This window comes from the organism of the source record quoted next, unplaced genomic scaffold (assembly GCF_019419815.1).
Source record: "Pyrus x bretschneideri cultivar Hongxiangsu unplaced genomic scaffold, Pyrus_bretschneideri_v1 Contig94, whole genome shotgun sequence".
NCBI lineage: Eukaryota > Viridiplantae > Streptophyta > Magnoliopsida > Rosales > Rosaceae > Pyrus > Pyrus x bretschneideri.
Genome location: NW_025999836.1, coordinates 677,836 through 702,454, shown reverse-complemented (window position 1 = coordinate 702,454; position 24,619 = coordinate 677,836). Strand labels below are relative to the sequence as shown.

The window sequence follows — 24,619 nt, the reverse complement described above, 5'->3', positions numbered from 1 at the left end:
CAAAGAAAACCTTTATACATGGTTTAGGTAAGGGATACTAACCAAATCACAATGGTATCCCACCATAACAAAGAATATATGTCTTACTAAATGAGATTCTAACCCCATGATTCCTCCTCAATTAGGGCTCCAGGATCTCTTAAGTATCAAGTAAGTCAGTTGGACGGTGGTCTACTGACGTTCATAATGAGTTTTACATTTTTCCCCTTGAATGTCAATAAAGATTACCCTGATATAATAAGAACCATGGTGATGATTGAGCCTTCATAATATGCAATTGTTCCTCTTAACAACCTGTCACTTTGAGTAAAATGCTGAACCATGGAAAACTAAATGCATATATATAATATATATGTGTACATTACTGTATTTGCACTCCATGATTACATGCACATCTAATACAAGTACCTTCTTGTTGACAAGTTATGATGTTCTGACTATACAGCTGATGTTGTATGTCAATCTCTTTAACGTGAGAATTCTGTCAAAATCAAACTCAAATAATTTTATGAGAATAACTAAGCTTATTGAACAAACGAAATCTGAAAATAACTAATGATTTAATTTTTACCGTCTATGCAAATAGGATCAAAATCACATGAAATACTTGCAAGAATATAAGGATGTTATAGTATAGATGCTCATTCAAGGTTGTTCTCCACAAGGACTATTTTAATAATTTATGTAAAAACAATTACTAATTAACTATTTAGAATTAAAAAGTGAGAAAAGAGACTTTGGAATTGAATAACCTTAAAAACAAATTTTAATTAAAAATAATTATGATAAAAGAAAAGAGTTTTAAATACCAATTTATAAAAGCACTAGGATTCCACCATCACCTAGCAATCCTATGCATTTTTACCAATTACTTATGATCTACACATGCCACTTTGAAGGTTAGGTTTTCCTAGTATAGATCCTACTTGGAACCTTCAACATAGAACGTATATCTAACATGCAATCCATCCGGACGTTCGGATCAAATCTAAACATGAGAGATTCATTATGCTTTATGAAAACCCTTTGAAAAACCATGCAACCATCTTAAGTGAAATTACAATTATTAATCACAAGAAGCAAATATCAATTTCAGGGAACCTTCCGACCAAAATTGCATCAAATTACTTTTCTAAAGATCCTAATGGTGATCAGGCATTAAGACAATTAGATAGTTTAAAACAGTGATCAATAATTCAAAGTATGCATGCAATCAATCACAAGCAATTAAATAAAAGTTACACGTTCATGCTAAGGCTCAAGGCTTCGCCCTAGCAAAACGGATTAGTTACGCATATTCATAATAAAAATCAAAGAAAATATCATTAAGTAGAAAAAGAATGAAAACACCTTGTAGGTGAAAGGTCTGAAATTCTCCAAAGCTTTGCTAAATTCTCTCAATGTCGCGTTCGTTCCCCAGTGGCTAAAAAGCCTTATTTATACTACTCCAAATTAAAACCCTCCTAGAAATAGGTTTTCTAAAAACTAGGAAATAAAATAATAAAAGGATAACTAGGAATTACATTCCTATTATGACTAGGAAATCTGCCCAACATTGAAATAACCACGTTTCTGGACTTCAGGGCTCCAAAACAGGCCCAAACCAACTTAAGTTCCAAGAATAGCCCAATTCCAAAATCCATCATCTTCAAGCCCAAAAGTCGCAAATAAGCTATGTAGCCTAATCTGTTAGCATTGCGCTGGGCATAAATTAATTCATCATGATCAAATGCTTCGGTATAAAATTATGGAATTTTGACACAATATTCTTGACAGACTCACGAACCCGCTCCAATTGGAATCACTTAAAAATTCCACCATTTGATTACTTTATGCTCAAAACAAGTTCGCATGTCCTACATTAAAAACACATAGCAAAACATCAAAATCTCACCAAAATAATAACCAAAATATACCAAGAATAGGGAATAATATATAGTATAAATTCGACTCATCAACTAAAAAAGTCACAAATTAACAGAGAGATGGTTTAAACAACTGAGTGTTCACTCCTACTCATTAATTGAATCAAAAGTTTCTCCGAGTCCCATACGGAAGACATGTTTTTTTAACACTCTCACTATTAAAGCTTTTCTCAAGGGATCCGCTATCATGAGATTGTGCCAATATGTTGAATGTCAAAAATTCCCTCTTAATTCGTTCAAACACTATATGTCCATTAGTTGACTTGCCAAAGACTTTATTGTTTCTTGAAAAGAATACTAATGCTTTATCATCACAATTTATCTTCAAATGTTTTTCAATATTGTCACCCACTCTCAAACACTTCACTAAGTTTTTGATCCAAGTGACCTGTTTAGTTGTTGCACAACAGCCAATAACTCAACTTTCATTATCGAATAAGCAATGTAAATTCTGTTTCGCACTTTTTCATGAAACTGTTCCTCCATCTAGCAGAAAAATATAACCATTGATTGATTTTCAATCATTTACACAACTGTAAGTTAACATGAAGTCCATGGTTCTCTTAACATAACTCAAGACATTTTTAGCTGCAACCCAATGTGTTGTACCAAGATTTGCTTGAAACCTTCCTAGCACTCATTGAAATGGCTATGTCTGGTCCTGTACATATATGAGCATACATTAGGTTGCCTACTAATGATGCATAAGGTTTGTCCTTCATATTTTCTTTCTCAAGTTCATTCTTGAGGCTTTGTTCATTGCTCATCTTGTCTCCTTTGCCAACCTGTAATTCTCCGCTTGAACAATTTTGCATGTTGAACCTTTAGTGATTCTGTTAATGTGGCTCTTTTGAGACAGACCAAGAACTTATCTTGGATCGATCTCTTTTAATCTCAGTCCCAAAAACATAATGAGCTTCCTCTAAGTATTTCATATCAAAACCATAACCACTAGTCAACATTCTCTTTGATGACTGTAATAAGCTCATGTCTGAACTAGCTAGTAAGATATCATCAACACATTAAACTAAAATTATTAATTTGGACCCAATGGCCTTGAGATAAATGTACTCATCCACTTTATTTTCTTCAAAATCAGAAGCATGCCATTATTTGATCAAACTTCTTAATTCATTGCCTAGATGCTTGTTATAGTCCATAGATAGACTTGTTAAATTTGCAGACCATAGACTCCTCCCTTTAAACAAATTTTGGTGGTTGTTGCATGAATATCTCTTCTTCTAATTGTCTATTGAAGAAAGCCGTTTTACATCCATTTGATGAAGTTCCAAATTGAACTGAACAGTATGAGCCACTATATTCCTCGTGGAATGTTTAGTGGAGACAAGTGAAAATGTTTCATTGTAATTGATTCCTTCCCGCTATGTAAAGCTCATGGCCATAAGTCTAGCTTTGCGTTTCTCTATGTTGCCTTATGAGTCCCCTTTAGTTTTAAAAATTCACCGGCAACCAATGGGTTTTGCAGTAGCTGACGTATTAGATACAAGAGTCCAAACTCCATTTTTCTTCATGGAATTACTTTATGCCATAAATCTGAATGAGTACTATTGACAGCTTGAGTGTAAGTTGCATAATCATATTCATCGCCAATATTGTATTCAGTTTTTTTGCAAATAACACAAGTATTCTAAAGAAATTACAGATTTATGCGTTCTTTGTGATTTTCTCATATTTGTTGGTCACTTCAATGTTGTTGTCTGGATTCATACCATCTGCCTCATTTGTCTCAATTGGAAGATTAATGGGAGCTGCTTCATTTGTATGGATGACATCAACAAGTAATACCACATTTTCTACATCCTCCATTTGAGAATCAAGTTCAGCAAATGACCGTAGAATTATTGGCAATCTACTAGTGATTTCTTGTGGAGCAAGTAATTTGTCATTATCACCGACTTCTTCAAATACTAGAATGAATGAGATTGTCGAGATTTCTTTCAACTCCTTAATGAATTTTTCATTATGTGTCTTATTCTTGAATGAGAGTGAGGAAAATAGAGTTTAAATACCTTAGACTTCTCTCAATAGCCTATGAATCTGCAACTTCTTGTGCTTGGATCCAGTTTCTTTCATTTGAATTGTAAAACCTAGCTTCAACTTTACATCCTCACTCATGAAAATGGTAGAAACTAGGTTTTTTTACCAATCTATGCTTCAAAAGGAATAACTTGCACTGACTTACTTGGCACTTTATTGATGATAGAGTTGACTATTTTCAAAACTTCACCTATAAGAAAATAAATAATGGTGAATGTGCAAACACGGATCGAATCATGTCTTTCAAAGTCCTATTTATTCTCTCTGCAACTTCAAATTGGTGTTGAGTTTCTGGGGTTGTTATTGAGAAATTATTCCATTTTGTTCAAGATAAATTGCAAATGGTCCCTTTTGTTTTCTGACTTCTATGTACCTGCCAAGTACTTATCACCCCTATCTAATCTACAATTTGTATATATTTATCACGTTGTTTTTTTACTTCCAATTGAAAGATTTTAAAACATTCCAAAACTAAAGTATGATATCAGATAAACATATCCAAACCATGAAAATCGTCAATGAAAGTGACAAAATAAGAGTTACCACATATTGTTTTATTTGGGAAAGGACTACAAATGTAAGTGTGAATAATTGCAAGGTGATTTTGACTCCTCTTAAACCCTATTTTTCTAGCATTTGTAAGTTTTCTTTAAAATTACTTAAATTAAGTTGTAGCAACATGTTTTTCTTTGTTAAAGCGATGATTCTTCCTTTAAGAGATGTGCCTCAACCTTTTATGCGAAAGCATTGAGGAATTTTCAGAAGTGAGCAACCTTTTGAAACCAACATAATTACCATCAAAACATTCATTCACATAAGATAATTGATTTGCCACATATCAATATTAAATAAAGCAACACCAAGCAAGGTATCATTTTTATTCAAAAACAAAATATTCACTTTCATTTAGGGCTGGGCGCGGACCAGGCTAGGCCTAATTTTGGAGGAACCGAACCTTACTCATTTTAAACAATAATGGAGTATGTGGGACCGGGTAGAGGGATTTTGAGTTTGGGAACTAGACCTAACCCGGTCCGTTTCAAACGAATCGGTTTGGAGCAAATCCACGGGTCTAATTACTTTTTTTTATTATTTGGTTTTGATACAGATCCAAAACATTCCATGGTTCCAGATTGCTCCTGCGAGTCCACGAGGCTCCATCCAGATTAGTTCAGCAAAGATCTCAAAGTAATCGGCACAATCGATCCGAGGGTGGGAGGGAGAAGAGAATGAGGAATAGGTGGTGCCATTGAGGGAGCCAAGGTCAAAACACGGAATAGGTGGTGTTGTCGAGGGAGAGAGAGAGTCAGATTCGGGTCGTATGTTCTATCCTGCCTCGACCCGGAAGAGATGGTGAAGTTAAACTCCCCATCTCCATCCTCATTGTCATCAGACTTCTCGTCGTCGCTGCCGTTATCGTCTTCTTGTCAGACATCCTCATCGTAATCATCTTCTTGTCGAGCTTCCTCGTGGTGGTTTTGAGTAGTCGCTTCGCTTTCGTCAGGGACTGCAAACTCTAAGTCGAAGAAAGGCCCGTCGTTGTCGCTGTCACTGCCTTCGTCGTTGTTTTGGGTGACTGCGGTGAGGATTGTGGTGGTGGTGGTGCACATGTTAGCAGAACCAACCGTGTATATGCTATTAGGAACAGGGGTGGCAGCAAGTAGGCCACCGCCGTGCCAGTACTTGAGGAAGCTGAAAAGCTGAAAGTTTCCATGGTTGGGAGAGCCAATATAAGGCAGAAAAAATGGGTATACTGAGTAATTACAAACGTGTCGGTACGGGGCCCTAATTTTCTATACATTTGGACTCAGCCCACCCTATTTCTCTTATGTAAAAATCGGAACCAGCTCATACATGCCTCGAACCTTGATTACCCGCCCCAACCCGCTATTCCTATACCCGTTTGCCCACCCCTACTTTCATTGTCTCCAACAAAAGTAAAAATATGCTTTCTCTATTATAGTTTCTTCAAATTATTCTCTGACTTAGGCATCAAAGCCTCATTGGACACCATCCCATTTTTTCGGGTGTTATGAATTAGGCTAATGATGTTTCTTGTTCAATAGGTGGCATTTCACCAATGCAACTCGGGTTGAAATCTGTATCCACACTTACAATTGGTATGTTGATTTAGATCATGATAACTTCAATATACTTTCATTCATTTATAGATATACATACATACATACATATATATATATATATTATGTTTAACCGAGGAATTTTCAAATCTCAAAGGATTGAGGTCAAGTTAATGAGAAATGAACCACAAAATTTTATATAAAGGGGACTTGAAAACCCCTAGTGGAAAAAATTTTAAACAGTGTTTTGAACGGTGAATTTGTTTGGTTGGTAATGGTCAATAATTGTAGTGGAAGTTGATTTGTGTCAGTTTTTACTTTTGCAGAAGTTGGGGTGCCTATGGTGTATAATCTTGTTTCAGTTCATCTGGATGTCTATAGACTTGACTCCTTTAATGAGATACTATACATGTCCCATGAATTGAACATGTAAACTCCTTTAAAAAAAAAAAAATTCAAAACCTCAATCTTATACATTGAACGAGTACCTAAACGTTTGTAAACAGTTAATTGTTTGAGACATGAATTTTTACGGGTTATATTCTCTTTGTTGTTTGTGCGAATCTTCCTCCATATCGAAGAATTAGTTAGTGAAGTATATTACCCATGTAGACGCCTCTTGCAACTCTTTGTTTCTTAAATGGAATCCTCAACTAGTGCAATATGGATTAAAATTATGTTTTCAATTGTAAATAGGATTCCAACCCACTAATCTATCTATTATGAATGCTGGCCATTAATCTATTAGCGCCTTAAAATATTTAGTGGCTTAGAACGAACCTAATCCACTAAACATTGCCATGCTTCAACTTAGAAATCCACCAATTCAATTTTCTTTAAATACACGCAAATGCGCGTTGAAAACTCTACGATATATAAATTTCAGAAATAGAAATAAATAAACAAAATTATCAGAACACCTTCAAGTGTTTGACATAATTCTCTGCGAATCTTACAAGCTACATTATCAGATCTGCCATTATCCCATCTCGTCCATTATCTATTTAATAATTAGTTTTGAGTCCTTGAACGGCAATTTAACTCATTTGTTGTATCTCTACTATCTATCTACGTATGCACAGTATTCCATTTATTAGAAAATGTTAAAAGACATTTCGTCATTTTTAAATTGCTTGTTTTATATTATTTTTTGGGGTATCGGGTTTATAACTTGGAAAAGAATTTTATTACGAGACATTATTTCATATAGAGACTTCCTTTGTATTCCTCGTACATATAATCCATTCAGTACAGTTTAAGAACTAGGCATTTTAGAGGCATTAACAAATTCCAATCCATTCCAACATTTAGCCTTGTCTCGAAATCCTGTGTTCAATTTCCCTTCTCTATTATCACTTGTATGAAAATTAAAATAAAGATGACCCAACCCAACCCTTATTAAAAAAAACCTAAACCAAAATCCAACCCTAACATAATTGGAATATTTTAGGCATCAACAAACACTGTAGGATAGTTGTATTTCTATTGACTATAAGTCAGAAATCTCATATTTGACTCACAAAATGTTGCATAGTAGAATATCACAAGAGAGAATAAGAAAGTTAAAAAATAAATAAATAAAAAAAAAAGTAATCTCGATCATACTTATATCCCTACAATTTTTACTCTAAGCTTTGCAGAGAACTATTCCTACAATGGTATGAACTTTCTCCCTCCTTTAGCTAAAAGGCAAAAGGATAAACTAGATAAACCTAGTTCTTCTTCAACAGATCCACCTGCCACGACAGCAGCACAACCGGTTTAAGACTCCAAGATTGATTTGGAAACCTAATTGCTTTTGCTTTTTTCTCCGTGTAACTGAATTTAGTTTTCTGTTTAGTATTTGGCTTTGTATTGAAATCCTTAATTTGTACATTTTTTTAAGGAAATTTCGACATTACAAGAGAAATGTTATTAAATTAGAAAGAAGAAAAGTTACATCTAGTCAGGGAAATATAGATCTTACCCCCTCGTAATAAATAAAATAAAATAAAGTGAACAAATACAAAAGAAGAAGAAGGGGGACATAAACCTTACCCCTCTTCAAAAAAAAAAAAAAAAAAAAAAACAAGTAAAGAGGGCAGATGTCAAGCCTTAACCCCTCTAAGACCATCTCTAACCCTTAAGTTAAAATCTAAAAATTTTAACCCATAAATAATTTTTTTTATGAATTATGGTTTAAATAATTTTTTAATTGTTTTAGCTATTAAATTTAATTTTGGGCCATTAGATCTTTTTTTATTGTTAGATTTGTTCATATTTGATCTCAACCGTGGGATTTAATGTATTTAAAAATTTAAATTTGCCCAAATTTTAGGTTTTAACCCACAACTTATTTTAGACTCAGCCATTGGAGAAGGATTGGGTTAGTTTAAGGGCCAATTTGGAATTTATGTGCTTTTTTAATAAATTGCTTTTGCTGTGCTTCAAGAATAATCAACTCCAAAATAAAGTAGTTGAACGTTTGATAAACTGTATTTTTAAAAGTGTTGTGAGTATGAAAAGCAGTGTCTATAAGGGGTAAATAATGTCATTGTTTAAAAACTGTTTTTAAAAGCAACCTACATGCTGCTTTTAAAAGATGCTAGTCAGAGGCCATTGTTTTTAAAATAATCAATATATTTTATTTTTTTACCAAACACTCTTCTTTCTGCTTAACTTTAAAGTGAAGTAGTTTTTGGTGAAAAAAAAACAATACCAAACTAGGCCTTAAACCTAAATTTTGGTGGGCTAACCCAAGAGTTTGAGATGGTCTGAAAAAACAAAATCTTTAAATAAATTTTCAACCAAAGACCATGCCAACCACATTGATAAGCCAATTCTACGCTAATAATAACAATAAATAGTTCTGCAAAAATTGAATTGTGATGGTCAATACCTTGACAATAACCACTAAGAAATCGACCATGAAAAAATCTTTGAAAGCTCCTCTACAAGCAACAGGACTAGGATTTTCTTCACCCAAACCATTAGTGTCAAGCTTAATCCAAGAAAACCAAGGAGGAGACCAAAGGCACAACACATATAATTGCAGCTTTTCGAAAGATAAGTTGAATACCCAAAGAAGAGAGAATACGAAAACCCAAACCATGTGAGTATCCAAGGATAACCTTGCCAGCACGAATAATCCAAGAAGCAGTAGTCATACAAAGGTGATGAAAAGAGATTGGCCGATCTTCAAAGATAGACTATTGCATGCATTCCAAATAGTATAAACAGTAAATAGACTGACAAAAATCCAAAGATTATGCAATTGACAAGAAAACAGCTTACGCACAAAAGCGTTCCAAAGTAGTGGCAAGGAATCAAGAGGGCAAACAAGTACCAAATTGACCGGTGAACCACATCTAAAGTTGCTTAGATACCGAACGTCGGAAGAAAAGATGAGCACAGATTCCTTAGAAGCATGACATGAACGACGAATGGATGCCAAAAAAAAAAAAAAAAACCTGGCCACGTTGTTGAAGTGCGACCTCTCAGTGAGAATTTTATCATGAAAAAATGGTCAAGTCAAATAGATAATTGTGAGGCTATGAAATGCCACCAAATAACATTTGCCCAATCACAAACATTACGTTTATTGCGAAGAAGATCGTAACCATCACTAGAAGCAAAGATAAAAAAACACTTCAATATATAGAGTTGAGCCTTTATACATCATTATTTATAGAGATGAGATTACACACCTCTATATTTAATACTTTTCTTGAACTTTGCTTCTTTGTAATTCAACACTTCCGTGTTGCGAAACCTCTTTTACTCTTCACCATTAAGGTAAAACACGAATCACGTAAATTTCTTGTGTTATGTGATTGCATGATTTTATATATATATATATATATTTCATCACAGTCCATATATAATTCTGGCATCATAGAAAACCAATAAGTTGGTATTATTCATGGACCACAAAATTTAATTATTTTCTATTGTTAAATTTCAGATTATATTATTTGGTTTTAGTGGAACCTTCACGCGTGAGACATAATGTGAAAACGTCAAAGATAGTGGCTCGGTGGAGAGAGGCTTAATTCTAGGATTTCCATTTTGATCCAATCCTACTACCTAGCACATCCCACAATTCCAATATAAAGGCCAACACATAGCTCACATAGATCACACAAGCAAGAAGCAAAGGAAGAGCTAGAACTGCTAAGCATGATGGCCTTCTATAAGCACCACGCTTTCTCAAGCTTCTCGATGTTTTTGTTGTTTCCATTGCTCTTGCAATTTCAGTTTGGTACATATTTTCACCATACGTTTTACATTTATTTGTGGATTCTACCTATACATGCATGTGAAAAATATAATTATCCTCTATGTACGTCATTTTAATCTATCAATACGTACCTGATTAAATAGAGTTTGTCAATCACTATTGATTAAATAGAGCGTGTTGAACATCGAGATGGTTTTTTTCCTTGTGTAGGAGTTTATATATAATGAGAAACTGTAAAGTTCGTTAAGTTGACCATGTTGTGTATTTTGACATTGACATAGGTAAAAGTGAGCTCCAACTTAACTATTACTCCAATAGTTGCCCAAAAGCTGAAGAAATCATCAAGCAAGAGGTCACCAAGCTATACTATGAACATGGGAACACAGCCGTTTCGTGGTTAAGAAATCTCTTTCACGATTGCATCGTTCAGGTATGATGAGTTGTCTTCCTTTGACTTTTGAGTACTAATTAATTTAGCAACAGAGATCACATTCAAAATTTTCATTAGTTAATTAACATTAATTTGTGGCATGCAGGGATGTGATGCATCTCTATTGCTAGAGAGTGTGAATGGCACAGAGTCAGAGAAGGCATCGGGGAGGAGCTTCGGGATGAGAAATTTCAAGTACGTAAACACAATAAAAAAGGCCCTTGAGGACGAATGCCCTTCCACAGTTTCTTGTGCTGATGTTGTTGCTCTTTCTGCAAGAGATGGCATTGTCATGGTATGTATCATAGTGAGTTTCGTTCTCTTCGTCACCACGTGACTAAAGATTCAAAGTCACCGCCTTTGGATTTGATATCAAGATTGGAGATTGAATGGATGTACTTTTGAAGTTTTTACCTCAAACTTTGATATATCAAATACAAAAATAAGTAACCATGGATTTGTTGATCATGACTCAGAAAACTTTAATATTACATGCCATTTATTTGCTTCAATTATCTCCTCTATCGAAATCTCTTTATGATCTTTGCAATAAAAAAAGTATGTTAGAAAATTAAATTATCATTTCAGATGACTTTCTTCATGTTCGATATTAATTAGTTTTTCTTTGCGGGGTTAGGCTTTTTGTCTCGTTTAGATTCGTTACTTAAGAAAGTTTAATTGCAGTTAGGAGGGCCACGCATTGAGATGAAGACGGGAAGGAAGGACAGCAAGGAGAGTTATGCAAGTGTGGTGGAAGAGTTTATTCCTAATCACAATGATTCCATATCTTCAGTGCTTTCTCGCTTTCAGTCCATCGGCATCGATGCCGAAGGAACAGTGGCCATTTTAGGTAAATTTCCATTATCTTTGACATCAACTCTTGAATATGTCATGTATTTGAATAAATGTTTGCTAACAGTTTAATAATTCAACCAAAAAACAAAAAATGTCGAAACAAAATCTCGTTCTAATAATTTCACAATAAACAAATAAACAAATCTCTTATCCTGAAGAACAAGAAGTCTAGAGAGGCGGTGTTACTCTGTATCCTCATGCTTTGTAATGAAAATAGCTTAAGGGTCAGCTAATTTCGATCTTATTATACAAGACAAAAACTAGGGAGCTCCATATCTATACCAAACGAATAAATCAGTCATCAGGTCCATATCATATATTGTACAAAATTAAACTTAATAGTTAATTACTATCTATTGGATTAGATTACAAAATTGCACCAACTATTTCAAAGTTTTTAGGACCAAGTGATGTGATAGCATGTCCATCATTTATAAATGAAATCCGTAAATCTATAAACAACGAAATACTATCACATCGGTTGAGATTTGAAAAAGTTACGACATGAGTTGGGTCCTTAAAGATTATTCTTGATCAAATGGTAAATCCTCAACCGAACAAGCCAAACACAAACAATCGTATACTAGTTGAATATCAGACCAAAAATAAAAATACTTCTTGAATATAATAACCAAAGCAAGTCCATAACAAAATAAGTATAATAATACGGCAAATAAGTGCAACACTCAATTTTCATGGAAAAAAAAAAAAAAAAAACCCCTTATTTAAGGATGGCAATTTGATTTTCTATGCAGGAGCTCACTCTGTGGGTCGAGTCCACTGTGTGAACCTGGTAGGGAGGCTCTACCCAACCGTGGATCCAACCCTAGACCCTGACCATGCCGAATACCTCAAAGGTCGGTGCCCAAATCCAACCCCAGACCCAAAAGCAGTTCTCTACGCAAGGAACGACCGTGAAACACCCATGCTTCTCGACAACTATTATTACAAGAACCTGCTAAGCCACAAGGGTCTGCTCACCGTCGACCAAGAACTAGCTTCTGACCCAGGTACATTGCCCTTTGTGGAAAAGATGGCCGCCGATAACGACTACTTCAGCGAGCAGTTTTCTAGGGCTGCCCTTCTTTTGTCTGAGAACAACCCGCTTACTGGAGACCAAGGAGAAGTTAGAAAGGATTGCCGATATGTGAATGCAAGTTAGTTGAGACTATTGGTTGCATGTCTCTCAATATATGTAAAATAAATTATCAACTTTTGATTTTCTCTCTTTGGTATATGGTAATGGAATAACCAACTGTGTTTCTTCTTTTGGAAAGGATAATGCTAGGAAAACCATATTTTTAAACTAAATAATATGTCACCAATAAGAAATAAGCACGTCAATTAATAATTAAGTAATAACTCATTCATCAATAACCATATCATTTAATTTGCAAATTTGGTTTAAAAATTTGATCAACCTAGCATTACCTTTTTTAAAATTCAAATTCGTTTAGCTCAATGTGAAACTCCGTCACTTCAATATATATGCATACATGACCTAAAACCTCTAAATTGAATACGCATCATTCGTCCTAAAAAAATAACAAGCAACAGTTGAATATATAACAATAAGCAGCAGACCTAGAACCCTTTGCCCTCTCTTCGGGTGAGGTGTGTGCCCTTTTGTCTTTTCTTGAATGAAAACCCATTTCAACCCAAAGAAAAATTGAAGAATTATATAGGTTACTGACATCGAAATTGAAAAGAAACCTAGATGAAACTTTTGTTTCGTACTTGATTCGAGGTCTTGTACTTCTGTGCATGATGTAGGCAACAAAGTTTGTGAAGATGAATACGAGTTTGATGTGGAGTGTATGTGAAGAGCATGGGGTGTAAGGGTAGTATGAGAATTATGTGAGATGTATTAAGATAATTTTTAATTTAAAAGGAGATGTTAAGTGTTTTCGGTAACTGAGTGTAACTAAAAATATGTGGGATGTCAATAAAACAACCCAAAACAAAATTAACTTAACAATTACTCCAACATAGGGGCTAGAAGTGTAAGATTCCGTAACTTTTTTTAAAAGACATGCACCAAAACGTTATCTACTCGAAAGTAGAGGGGTACAAAGCGTGGTTAACATTTCATTATCATTACAAAAGGGTGATTTTAAAGAAATTATTTTTTAGATCATATTTGTAGACCACTTGACGTGACGGCTGATAGTTTGATTTATTCTTTAAATCATTAAAAATGGAATAAAGCCATTAACCGCCACATAATTTAGTATATACAAAATATGATTTAAAAAAAAATGATCTCTCTAACATTTTTCTTTATGAAAAATGCTGCCAAATTTTTATATAATCTTCTATAGTGTTATTGATTACTTTACTAAAAATTGTCATGGCCACATAAAGTTCCTTTGTTAAAGAAAACAAAGAAAGAGAAAACTAGTCAAACCATCAAGTCATATACGATGGCTATGTTTCCGACTATTTGTATTTAATTAGTAATACAACTAATTGACAACAAATTAGAAATACAACTTTGATGTTTAATTTTGTCATGTCCGTAGTTTAACATATTATATTGATCACAACCTACCAATCAGATCATTTGAAGAAAGAAAAAAAAATTTATCCTTCAATAGTACATATATATTTTGATTTCCCATATAAAATAACATATAGATTATCCATCTTTGAAAAGTGGTTTAAGTAGAGAAGTGTTATTGGTACTCTAACAATCTCATTCTACACTCCTCACAAGTTATTTTTCTTTCCTAATATAGAAAGTTTGGAGTGTAAAATGAGATTTTTGGAGTGCTAATAACAATTCCCCTTAAGTAAATATAAATATTTATTAGTCGACATTTTTGGTTCTATCTTTCTTTTTTTAATATTTTTATCAGTATTTTTTTTATCCATACATGATTGTACATGATTATTCTTATTATATGGTATATATGGTATGATTTTTGTCTAGGTTTATGACACTTATAATTCATTACATTGTAACAACACCAGACTTGCAGTATAATTAGTAATGTTAGGCCACGCTCAATATGATATTGGAGGAACAATAACAAAAAGTTTCATGTATTCATCATCTTCATGAACAAGCAAGAATGATTATGTGTTTGACTTAATTATTAGCAATGAAGGAAAACGATGTCGCGTAAAATATCACTAATTAAGAGATTGATCAGAATTAGAAATTTCTTGAGCTATGCATGCGCATGCACACGAGCATGTATGTGAACTCGGGAACTAGCACAACAGCTGAAGTAGTAAAACAAGGGGCAGAAAATTACGAGAACAATACGTCTTCCATCAATAATATACAAAGATATGTACGCCCATGTTCTTACATTATTAATACGAGATGTTGTTGTAACAATAATATCCTTATTACACAAATCATTCTCAAAGCTAAGGTTAAAAAGTGAAAGGCACTCAAATTCTCTTAAAGTCAAGCTGCCACAGCATCAATGTCTTCCCCCACTACTTATTCTCGCGTAGAAGGCTTAGACAATCGACCTAGCTTTTCTTTCCAATCGAACAACCCAGATCAGTCTATAGACTCCATATAGAGCTTAAAATGATTAGACGTCTCATGCATCTCCAAAGACTGCACCTAACTATGGGTCCCATGTCTCCTTATACACACGACGCATATTAATTTCAAACCCTTTCGTTGGTAGATGATAGTAACGGTTGACTCTAAAAATTAAACAACCTATGTAGCATGCAAGTTGAGTAACTAAAAAGCTAACTACGTTATTTTGTGGTTGATTGTTGATGTGTGCATGTCATCTTGCTACCGAGTTTAGTCAGACGAGTGTCTTAAATGTGGTGGATGTGATGAAATGCATTTCTGACTCTTGACTTGAGCGATTTTGGTCAATGAAGGAATGTCCTCGACCTTGGATTCTAAAACATGAAGATAAGGTATACCTTTTGTTGTGCATTTCAATAATGGTTTGACTGTTTGCGTGCCGAACCCCATTGGCGTGTTTACAAACCCTAATTGGAATCAAAATGCAGAGTTGGATTCCGATTATTGGATATACTTTTGTTTTTTAAACTTGGGGGAATAAAAAGAGAGGTGGGACCCACCCTAATTGGACTCCTTGATTCAAGGTGGTAATCCAATTCCGGGAGTATGGAGGAATCAGAATCAATTTTTCTTACCCATTATGCCCTTAGATATTTACTATAATTTCACCTTTTGCTGGTTTGATTTTCTTGAATTTCACATTTCTTTAGATCATCTCCAACTTTTCGGTCAAAACTTAAAATTTTTAACCTAGAAACTGTTTTTTTCCTCCAACCATTTTAGGTTAAATTTTTAGCCTGAGATTATTAAAGAATGAATTTAGAACAATTTTTTTTTCTTAAACTTTATAAAATAAAAAAAAAATGTAGACTACCATAAATTAATTTTATAAACATTTTAACCTAAAAATATTTAGATTCCGATAAATATTGAAAAATCACTAAACCGACACCATGAAACTTGTGGAACACTATGAAAGAATATGAAACACATAAAAGATTTTTTTTTTAATTACCTTAATCGTTGGATTTAAATTTGGATAGTTGAATCTTTTTTTTACTGTTAGATTTGATCTTATTAGATCTTAACCGTTGAATTCAATGAATTTATAAATATAAAATTAAAAAAAATACACATATATGGTGGGTTAGCCCCACTAACCTAAGGAGAATCCTGGTCTAAATTTGCCCCATAAATGAGTTTTGGGTTAAACTCATATTTGCCCCAAGGGTTGGAGCAAGTTGGGGTATGTTTAGAACCTAAAATTTGAGTTTTACTCCAAAGGTTGGAGTAGGTTTTAATAAACATATGAAGTGCCATTTAATTTTACTATCTAGTGGTATTCCTCTTCGTATTCCTCTTCACTCATAAATGAAAGGTCTTAGGTTCGATTTTCACATGGGCGAATATGAGTAATCATATTCATTTTTATTCTAATTTAGGTGAATTAGTAAACAACTTATATGAACTTAATTTTCAATCTTATTCTGATATCAGATTATTTAAGTGAACAGTTTAAACAAGAATCTAATTTTAACTTCTCCTCATTCCAACTCCTCAATTCAATTTCTCCTCAATCCAATTCCTTTTATTGTGATTAGGAATACATAAACAAGCCATTAGTTTATTGTTTTTAGTTTCTATACCTCTTGTTTTGTACATTGCTTCTACATCTATCTCACAATCACTCCTTCACTGTTCTTCATATCCTTCTTGACACCATATACTTAATTTCACCACATCCCAACAACAAAAGATAAAAATGTTGGATATTTATCAACAACCAATGACAAATATATATATATATATAATAAATTCGAATATGTTAATAAACAAATAAATAACAACACTGTATATTGAATGAACAAGACTGAAGTCTGGGAACGTTGTTGAACGTTTGAAAAAGTCTAAGGAAAAGATGAAGCCACATACCCTTTATGTTGAACAGTCACCTCCCAAAATCATATATGTTACGAACAGGTATATGACTACTATAGAAACACGCATCTACATATCATTCAACAATTGAAAATCATTATTTCTTCCATACAAGCATACTGAGAGAACCACAAAGAAATTCGCCTGAAACTAAGGACTTGTTTGGTATCCTATTTAAATTTTTTTTATAATTTCTCAAAACATTTCTTAAGAATTTTTCTTGAAAACAATTTTCTTTAAGACTCAAAAACTTGTTTGGTATGCGATTTAAAAATTCTAAATCTTACAACTTAAACTGGACAAAGAGATCCAAAAAGAAGGGGTCCGAGAAAGAAAGAGGATAGAGGAGGAAAGAAAGTAAGAGATGATTGGAGGAAAGAGAAAGAAGTGAGACGATCGGAGGAGATAGAGAGGAAGATGAGTGAGAAAAAAAGAAACCGAGATAATGAAGAGAACGGATTAGAGAAGAGACGAAAAAGGTAAAAAAACAAAAAAAAAAAAAAAAAAAGGAAAGAGAAGGGCAAGAGAGAAAGAATAAAAGAGACATAGATTTGGAGTGAGATGGGAGGAGGGAGAGAAAAAATAAGGAGTGAGTTTAAGTTTAAAAACTCTAAAAACTCACTTTTTGTGTTTTTAGATAATAGACTATATTTTTGAGTTAGTCTTGAGTTTAATTTTTGAAAATAATCCTACCAAACAAGTTTTTAAGGCCTAAAACTTGAAAATTGTTTTTGAGTTTAAAAAGTTGGATTCAAGTAGAGTACCAAACATGCTATAAGTATTCTGGTGTGGGAATCCTAGTTTAGATCGTTGAATCCTAATGAAATAGACACATATAGAACTATAAGCACAGAATATGGGCGAATTTCTGTTTCAAGAACATTGCGGTACGCAAGCCTCGATCTTCACTTCGTTTGTTTTATATCAATCTTGTTCATTCAATATACAATGTTGTTATTCATTTGTTTATTAGCATATTCGAATATATATATATATATATATATATATATATGTTATTGATTGTTGATAAATATTCAATAAAAAATTAAAAACGAAATGATTATTAAAAGAATCTTTAAAATACTTTTTGTTTTTAATATTTATTTTATGTATCTTTCTTGTACAAATACTTTTATATAATGTAATTTTCGTCATTCTTCCTCCATCTTCAACATTTCTTTTTCCTTCATGTATTTCCCCCTTCTCTTTATCCACAGACGAAGTAATTCTATAGTCGAATCAACAGGTCGATGACGCAAAAACACGGAGATATTAATGGAACTCCTTTATAACATTCCATATCCCATCGCATGGGAATTGTTGGGATGGAATTATGGAACTAGTACAGCCCTCAAACCCATGCAACAAACCTTAAAGTGTGTGCAGCCTCATCATCATGCCTTGTGCTTATGAGGAAACAAAAGGAAGGTGACCGCCCAGTGTTCCATATTTGGTGCATATACCATACAATGTCAATCTGTACTCTACCTAAAATGTTGCGATGTGATGATTTCCACTATATCTAGCTAGATCATTCAGGCAGACATAAAAGTTAATCAAATAAATGGTGCGAGAGTCCTTTGGTTATACGTCAATTGTGCCTCTTGCACCATATTTTGTTAGGGTCCGTTTAATGAGTTTGATGAGATTCGGCATTAGAAATATGATTGAATTGATAGTCATGCAAGACATAACTTGTAACACATGTATAATGATAGGTTAGATATCCGTTCTATTATAGATTCATAATACATCATGTCAAGTAATGTCCATCTCATTTTTTGACATAAAAAACAATGTATTAGACTCAAATTCATTTTAAATAATCACAACCTGTTCCAACCAGCTACCAAACAAGACCTTTAGGGGTTGAGGAAGGCTGTGGGAGTTAGGAAATGGTTTGGAGGTATACAAATTTACTTAAGAGCACCATAACCATAGCTTCCATCACACGTTACCAGATGATAAAACATGCATTTTACAAGAGCATCTTTATTGGGAATGTTTGTAAATGAGTATCTATATATCTTCAATTTTAACACTCTTTCTTATTGTTATACTTTAATTTTGTATTAGAGAAAAATAATATTTATATTATGGTTTCTTAAGAAATTCTCTCATGTCACAAATTTACCATGTGATTGATAATTGCTCATCAAATAAGTAGGACATTTTTATGAAGGGTTGTTGATCCTAAAAATTACAAAGCCTACGTGGCGCACAGGCTGAGTAACTAATAAGCTAACTACGTCCTTCGGTTGAATGCGGGGCGTGCCAACTCGTCTGCCGAGGAGTAAAATTTGTTGATGTTGCGTTGAGCACGTTGCTGACTTCTTTATCTTGCAACTGCGGCCGAGGAAGGAACAAATCTCGTCCTTTGGATTCTCGAGCCTGAAGACAAGGCTACTAGTTCTGCGAAGTTCACGAATTGTCAGCATCGGATTCGGTCACGGTGATATATTCGTGAGAGTATAAGCACGTCGAATCGACACTAGACTATATGGACACAAGTATTCAAAGGTGATGTATGTCTTGATGGTAAATGTGGTTTGACCGTCAGAATGCCGAACTCTGAAACTCACTTGGGAGTTCATAAAACCACTTGGCGTTTAATACGCCGAATGTCGTAACGCGTAACACCTCACTTCACCGAAAAGGCTAATGAGATGACCTTTGCCAATAAGGATTCGGAAACCCTTCTCGACCGAGACTTGGATAGGTAACCAGTCGGCCTCGACGCAGTGCTATTTATCCAAACTGAAGGTGCTTCGCGGTTGGCTGATTCTACGGCAACAATGCTGTTTATCCAAACTGAAGATGTTCGCCAGTTGCCTTCATAATGCTGTTTATCCAAACTGAAGATGTGTCGGCAAAAAAAAGAAAATAAAAAAATCTCAAGATGTTTGAGAGGTTTTGCACAGGGCAGTTATGTGTTGAATTGGAGGTCCCTCAATTGCACTTTCCTTTCTCTTATTTATAATAGCAAAACCCCATCCTAACCATACTCGAACTAGGACTCCTTACTCCAATCAGTCTTATCTCGGCCAATCCTACTTCTATTAGGATTTTGAATTCAACCTCTTACTAGGCCATATTCACTTCCACTTTCCGGTATCCTTATCTGGCCGAGAATCCTTACTGCATCAGGACTTAAACACTTCATTCACCACTTCACAATAGGGCCCACCTACTTCCTATTCATCTGAAATATTCTTTTCCAAATAGAGCTTGACCGACTTTTAGTTAGGCGGCCCATGAACCAGCTAGTTTGTAGAAATCCTCGAACAGAGCTTCTGGGCTGAGAACAATTCCATACTTGGCCCAACCCAATAATTTTAGGTCCAAACAGTTGTATCACATCTAGTGTCTTATCTCCCACTCACTTTAATGAATTTTTCTAGGTTTTTATCATAAATAGTCCCTGAAATTGACCCTTACCATCAAGATGGTTCTTGAAATTGAAAATCTATCAATGTAGTCTCTGAAAATAGGTGTCGCAAATCAATGTGGTCCTTCCGTCACAATTATGTTAAAAAATCTATTAAGTGCTGATATGACATATAAATGGACCCCATAAGTCCTTTTTTCTCATAAATAATCCTTGGAATTGACACGCGACATCAAAATGGTCCCTGAAAATTGAAAATTGATCAATGTAGTATCGCAAGTAAGTGTCTCAAATCAATTTTATCTTTCCTTCACAATTTTGTCAAAAATTCTGTTATATGCTAATGTAACACGTAAATGGGTCACACAAGTCTAATTAAATTTAAAAAAATTACACATAGGTTTAATAATTTAATAGTAATAGAAAAATTGTCAACCCAAAAACCCAATCCTGTAATCACATATGATCCTGGTCCACATTTCTACCTCATTCGCTCTCTATTCTTTAAAAAAAAATCTTAATACACCTATCTTTACATACTTCAACACCCTTCACCAAATTGAACCTGGATCAAGATCACATGTGGTGACGACTTGGCCGATTGACAATGACTTCTGAGACATCACCGTTAACATTTAGACGATCAACATCCTCACAACCTTTGTCACGCCCTGATCCTGACATACGTATAGGATCGACACGCAACGTCACCAAGTACCCATATATCTAACATACCCCGCCTCCGGGATATGGATAAAGCACAACTCAAGATTCGAATTGCGTAGTAATTTTTCGTATACTTTATGGCTGCATCTAACCTGCTCGTTAGATTGCCTATGTACCCTAAGTAGGGATTAAGCCACTCGTAGTTCACCATTTGTTAAACTCTAAACTTTTTGTAAAACACTTTCTAGCAAAAAACATTAGAGTACCATACTACACATCAACCATAAGCCAAACAAGAGTTGTCATTTTGCCATTCACACACACATATGCTTTCCAACACCATTCAATAATCACATCAATCAATAACGCATAAAATACACCAAAATGCAAGGCTAAGGCGACACAGTTCGGCCGAAGCCTACATCTCTGAAGCTTTCTCAATTTAGACCGAATCTAACCAAGTCAATGATGTGATTTCGGACCACTCAACGAAATCCAACAACATTGGGTTCCAAACCACACAACAGAACCAAAGTACCAAACTGGATTTCAGACCATTCAACAGAATCCAAACCAAGATACGATTCTGGACCACTCAACGGAATCGTGGAGTATAATGGATTCCAGACTCTCAACGGAATTCGAGTGGATATGATTCCGGACCACTCATTGGAATTGCAGAGTATAATGGATATTGGATCACTCAACGAAATCCAAAGCAGGATACAATTTCGAACCACTTAACTGAATCACAAAGCACGAGGGATTCCTGACCACTTAACAGAATCCAGACGAAGCAGGGAACTAGACCACTCAACAGAACCCTAGCATAACCAAGTTCCGGACCACTCAACGAAACTAAGCAAAAGTCCAAGAAACATGTCAACGGCTCAAAGAAATAAGACATGAATCAAGTTACTCAATTCACAAGGGCTTAACGAAATGAAACAAAGTACAAGTACTAAATTTAGAACGGGTCAACAAAGCGAGAAATGAAACAATATTGAAGCAACAAATCCACATCATGATGGGTTAACGACCCACTACTAGCCCTCACATTTCATAAACAATTCAACATGCATTTCAAGTCACATTTCACAAACATTTCCAATACACAAGTCAAATCACATTTCATAATAATAGATCGATTGCTAAACATTAAAAATCACATTTTAATAAAAATCACATTTATAAAACCAAGCATATCCACAAAGAATAATAGATACGAAAACAGGGTAATAACCATATCGCATATATTAAAGTCACTCACTAGCCAATGTAGGCCCACTAGACTTCACTTAGTCTCTAGTGGTACTAATTATAGTATTTAAAAACGATTTGAAACATGTTGACCAAAAGTCAACTCTCAGTCAACGATGGTGTCCACAACCCTCCGTAATTCGATCCAGATAATCCGCCTAGAAATTTCCAATCTGTAATTTCCCAAGAGTCTTATATATCTTCTAGAATAATATTGTAAAATTTTAGAATGATTCAACGGTTAGATCTCCCCCAATTGCTAGAATTAGGTGACGGTCAACAATTAGTTTTACAAACTAAAGAAATCAATTCATCAAGATCCGTACATCAGATTCCCGATCCATCAATTTCTAATATCCTGAAATATTACGTACTATAATGATCAAGTGAAACTATGTTCGAACAATGGGATCTCGTCCATCGGATGTCACATATGGAATCAGAGTATCAAATTTAGCCTAGAAGGGTCAAGTGGGTCCTTGGGCCACGCGCCGCCGCATGGCCCTACTCGCCACAAAATTCACCTAACTCCAAAAATCACCAAATTTTGTAGGAATGTAAAGCACAACAATGGGAACAATTTCATATCTGGGCCGAGCTCCAATTCAGCCGGGAAACACCTGAAAACCACATCAATCCGTCAGAAACCCTAGAAATAGGTTCACATCAATTTGTACTCTCCTGTGCTCCGCCTGTCACATCCCGGCCCAGGGCGGATCACTTCCCGGGCCCGCTCCACCACCGTAGCACGATATTGTCCGCTTTGGGCTTACCATTCCCTCACGGTTTTGTTTTTAGGAACTCACGAGTAACTTCCCAGTGGGTCACCCATCATGGGATTGCTCTAGCCCCCTTTTCACTTAACTTCGCAGTTCCTACGGAACCCGAAACTAGTGAGTTCCCAAAAGGCCTCGTGCTAGGTAGGGATGGGAATATACATTTAACGATTACTCCCCTGGGCGATGTGGGATGTCACACCGCCACCCCCAAACTTGTTTGGGTTTTATTCCTGGGCTTAAGAGGATTATTTTAGTGGTGGTGATTGAATGAGCATGTTTGAAATGGTGGATCATCGGCAAGGTAACATGCGGTTCTTCATGAAATCGAGGTCCATCTTTTCGATTTTTGGGTGAATATGGAAGAGAGGTTGATGCTGAGTTGTTTCGAGGTGGCTTCGTGCTATGATTCAACGGAGAATTGTCGGAGATGGCGTCGAAAATCGGCTGCAGGAACCAGGTCAGGGGTCTAGTTGCTCGGGTTGAAAATGGGTTAAAGGGATAAGTAGGGTTAGCTGGTTCCCTTTATTTCTCCTTTCTCTTATTTCCCTTCCTTGCTTCTTCTCACTGGTCTTCCTCCCCCTTCTTTCCCTCATTTATGTTCTCTTCTTTCCATCACAACCACACACGTGGCTTCTAGATTGCTGCTCCAACAAATCTGCAGCCTTCTAGATAATGGTCAAATGATCATTTCGCCCCTGTCTTTGCTCGTCTATAACTTCTTTGTTATAATTCCAAATTAAATTTTGTTTTTGCTCACGCGTTCGTATTGACACGTACTATCCAAATATGTAAAGAAATCTAGAAAATCATGAAAGGATCAAGTACTTTTGTGAAGAATCCCGTTTACTACAACAAGGGCAATTTCGTCCTTTTACTTATCGTAAAAAAAAACTATGCGCCGCAAATATAAAAGCGTTGAAACTAAGAATGTGAAATATGTAATTTTAAATAGAAAAATCTGGGGACGGGATTTCACAACCTTAATCTTGGAGAGTTTGTTCGGCGCTTCCTTAGTGGTTTGGTGATGCAAAGAACGGCGATATATGCCTTGAGATAATGAGGTTATAACAAATGTGCGTCTATTGTTGGTTGAAAACTATTTTCACAGCCCCTCTTAGGTCTTGGTTAAGCATTGTGCCTTTGAGAATTTCTGGAAGGGATCTCTCTTCGAAGTAGGCCCTACTATAAGAAAAAAAAAATTCATTTTGCAAAATGGTATTTAGACAATCTTTTAATTAATTATTAAACCCACATCAGCACATAACAATTTTTTTTACAGAATTGTGGTGGAAGGATCGTATTAATTTGTGACACCTACTTTCAAGGACTACTTTGATCAATTTTCAATTTCATGGACCATCTTGATGGTGTGGGTCAATTTCAAGGACCATTTGATATAAAAACCCATAAATCTTGTGGGATCCATTTATATGCCACATCAGCACTTAATGGTAATAGAATTGTGACGGAAATACCATATTGATTTGCGACACTTATTTTCAGGGACTACATTAA

General features: G+C 34.9%; 1 protein-coding gene across 1 annotated transcript; it reads left to right on the top strand.

Moving 5' to 3' along the window:
• Positions 1-10,197: 10,197 nt before the first annotated feature.
• LOC103948810 (peroxidase 21) lies at positions 10,198-12,814 on the top strand. The gene is made up of 5 exons (XM_009359876.3): positions 10,198-10,304; positions 10,565-10,713; positions 10,820-11,008; positions 11,398-11,563; positions 12,324-12,814. The coding sequence occupies exons 1-5, from the start codon at positions 10,223-10,225 to the stop codon at positions 12,728-12,730; spliced, it is 993 nt and encodes a 330-aa protein (XP_009358151.2). The 5' UTR covers positions 10,198-10,222; the 3' UTR covers positions 12,731-12,814.
• The last annotated feature ends 11,805 nt before the right edge of the window (positions 12,815-24,619 follow it).

Excerpts from the sequence above, each read along its gene's own strand:
- LOC103948810 (XM_009359876.3), top strand. The coding sequence starts at position 10,223 with ATGATGGCCTTCTATAAGCACCACGCTTTCTCAAGCTTCTCGATGTTT. Across the intron at positions 10,305-10,564 it reads GCTCTTGCAATTTCAGTTTG|GTAAAAGTGAGCTCCAACTT; the intron begins GTACATATTTTC and ends ACATTGACATAG. Across the intron at positions 11,009-11,397 it reads CAAGAGATGGCATTGTCATG|TTAGGAGGGCCACGCATTGA; the intron begins GTATGTATCATA and ends GTTTAATTGCAG.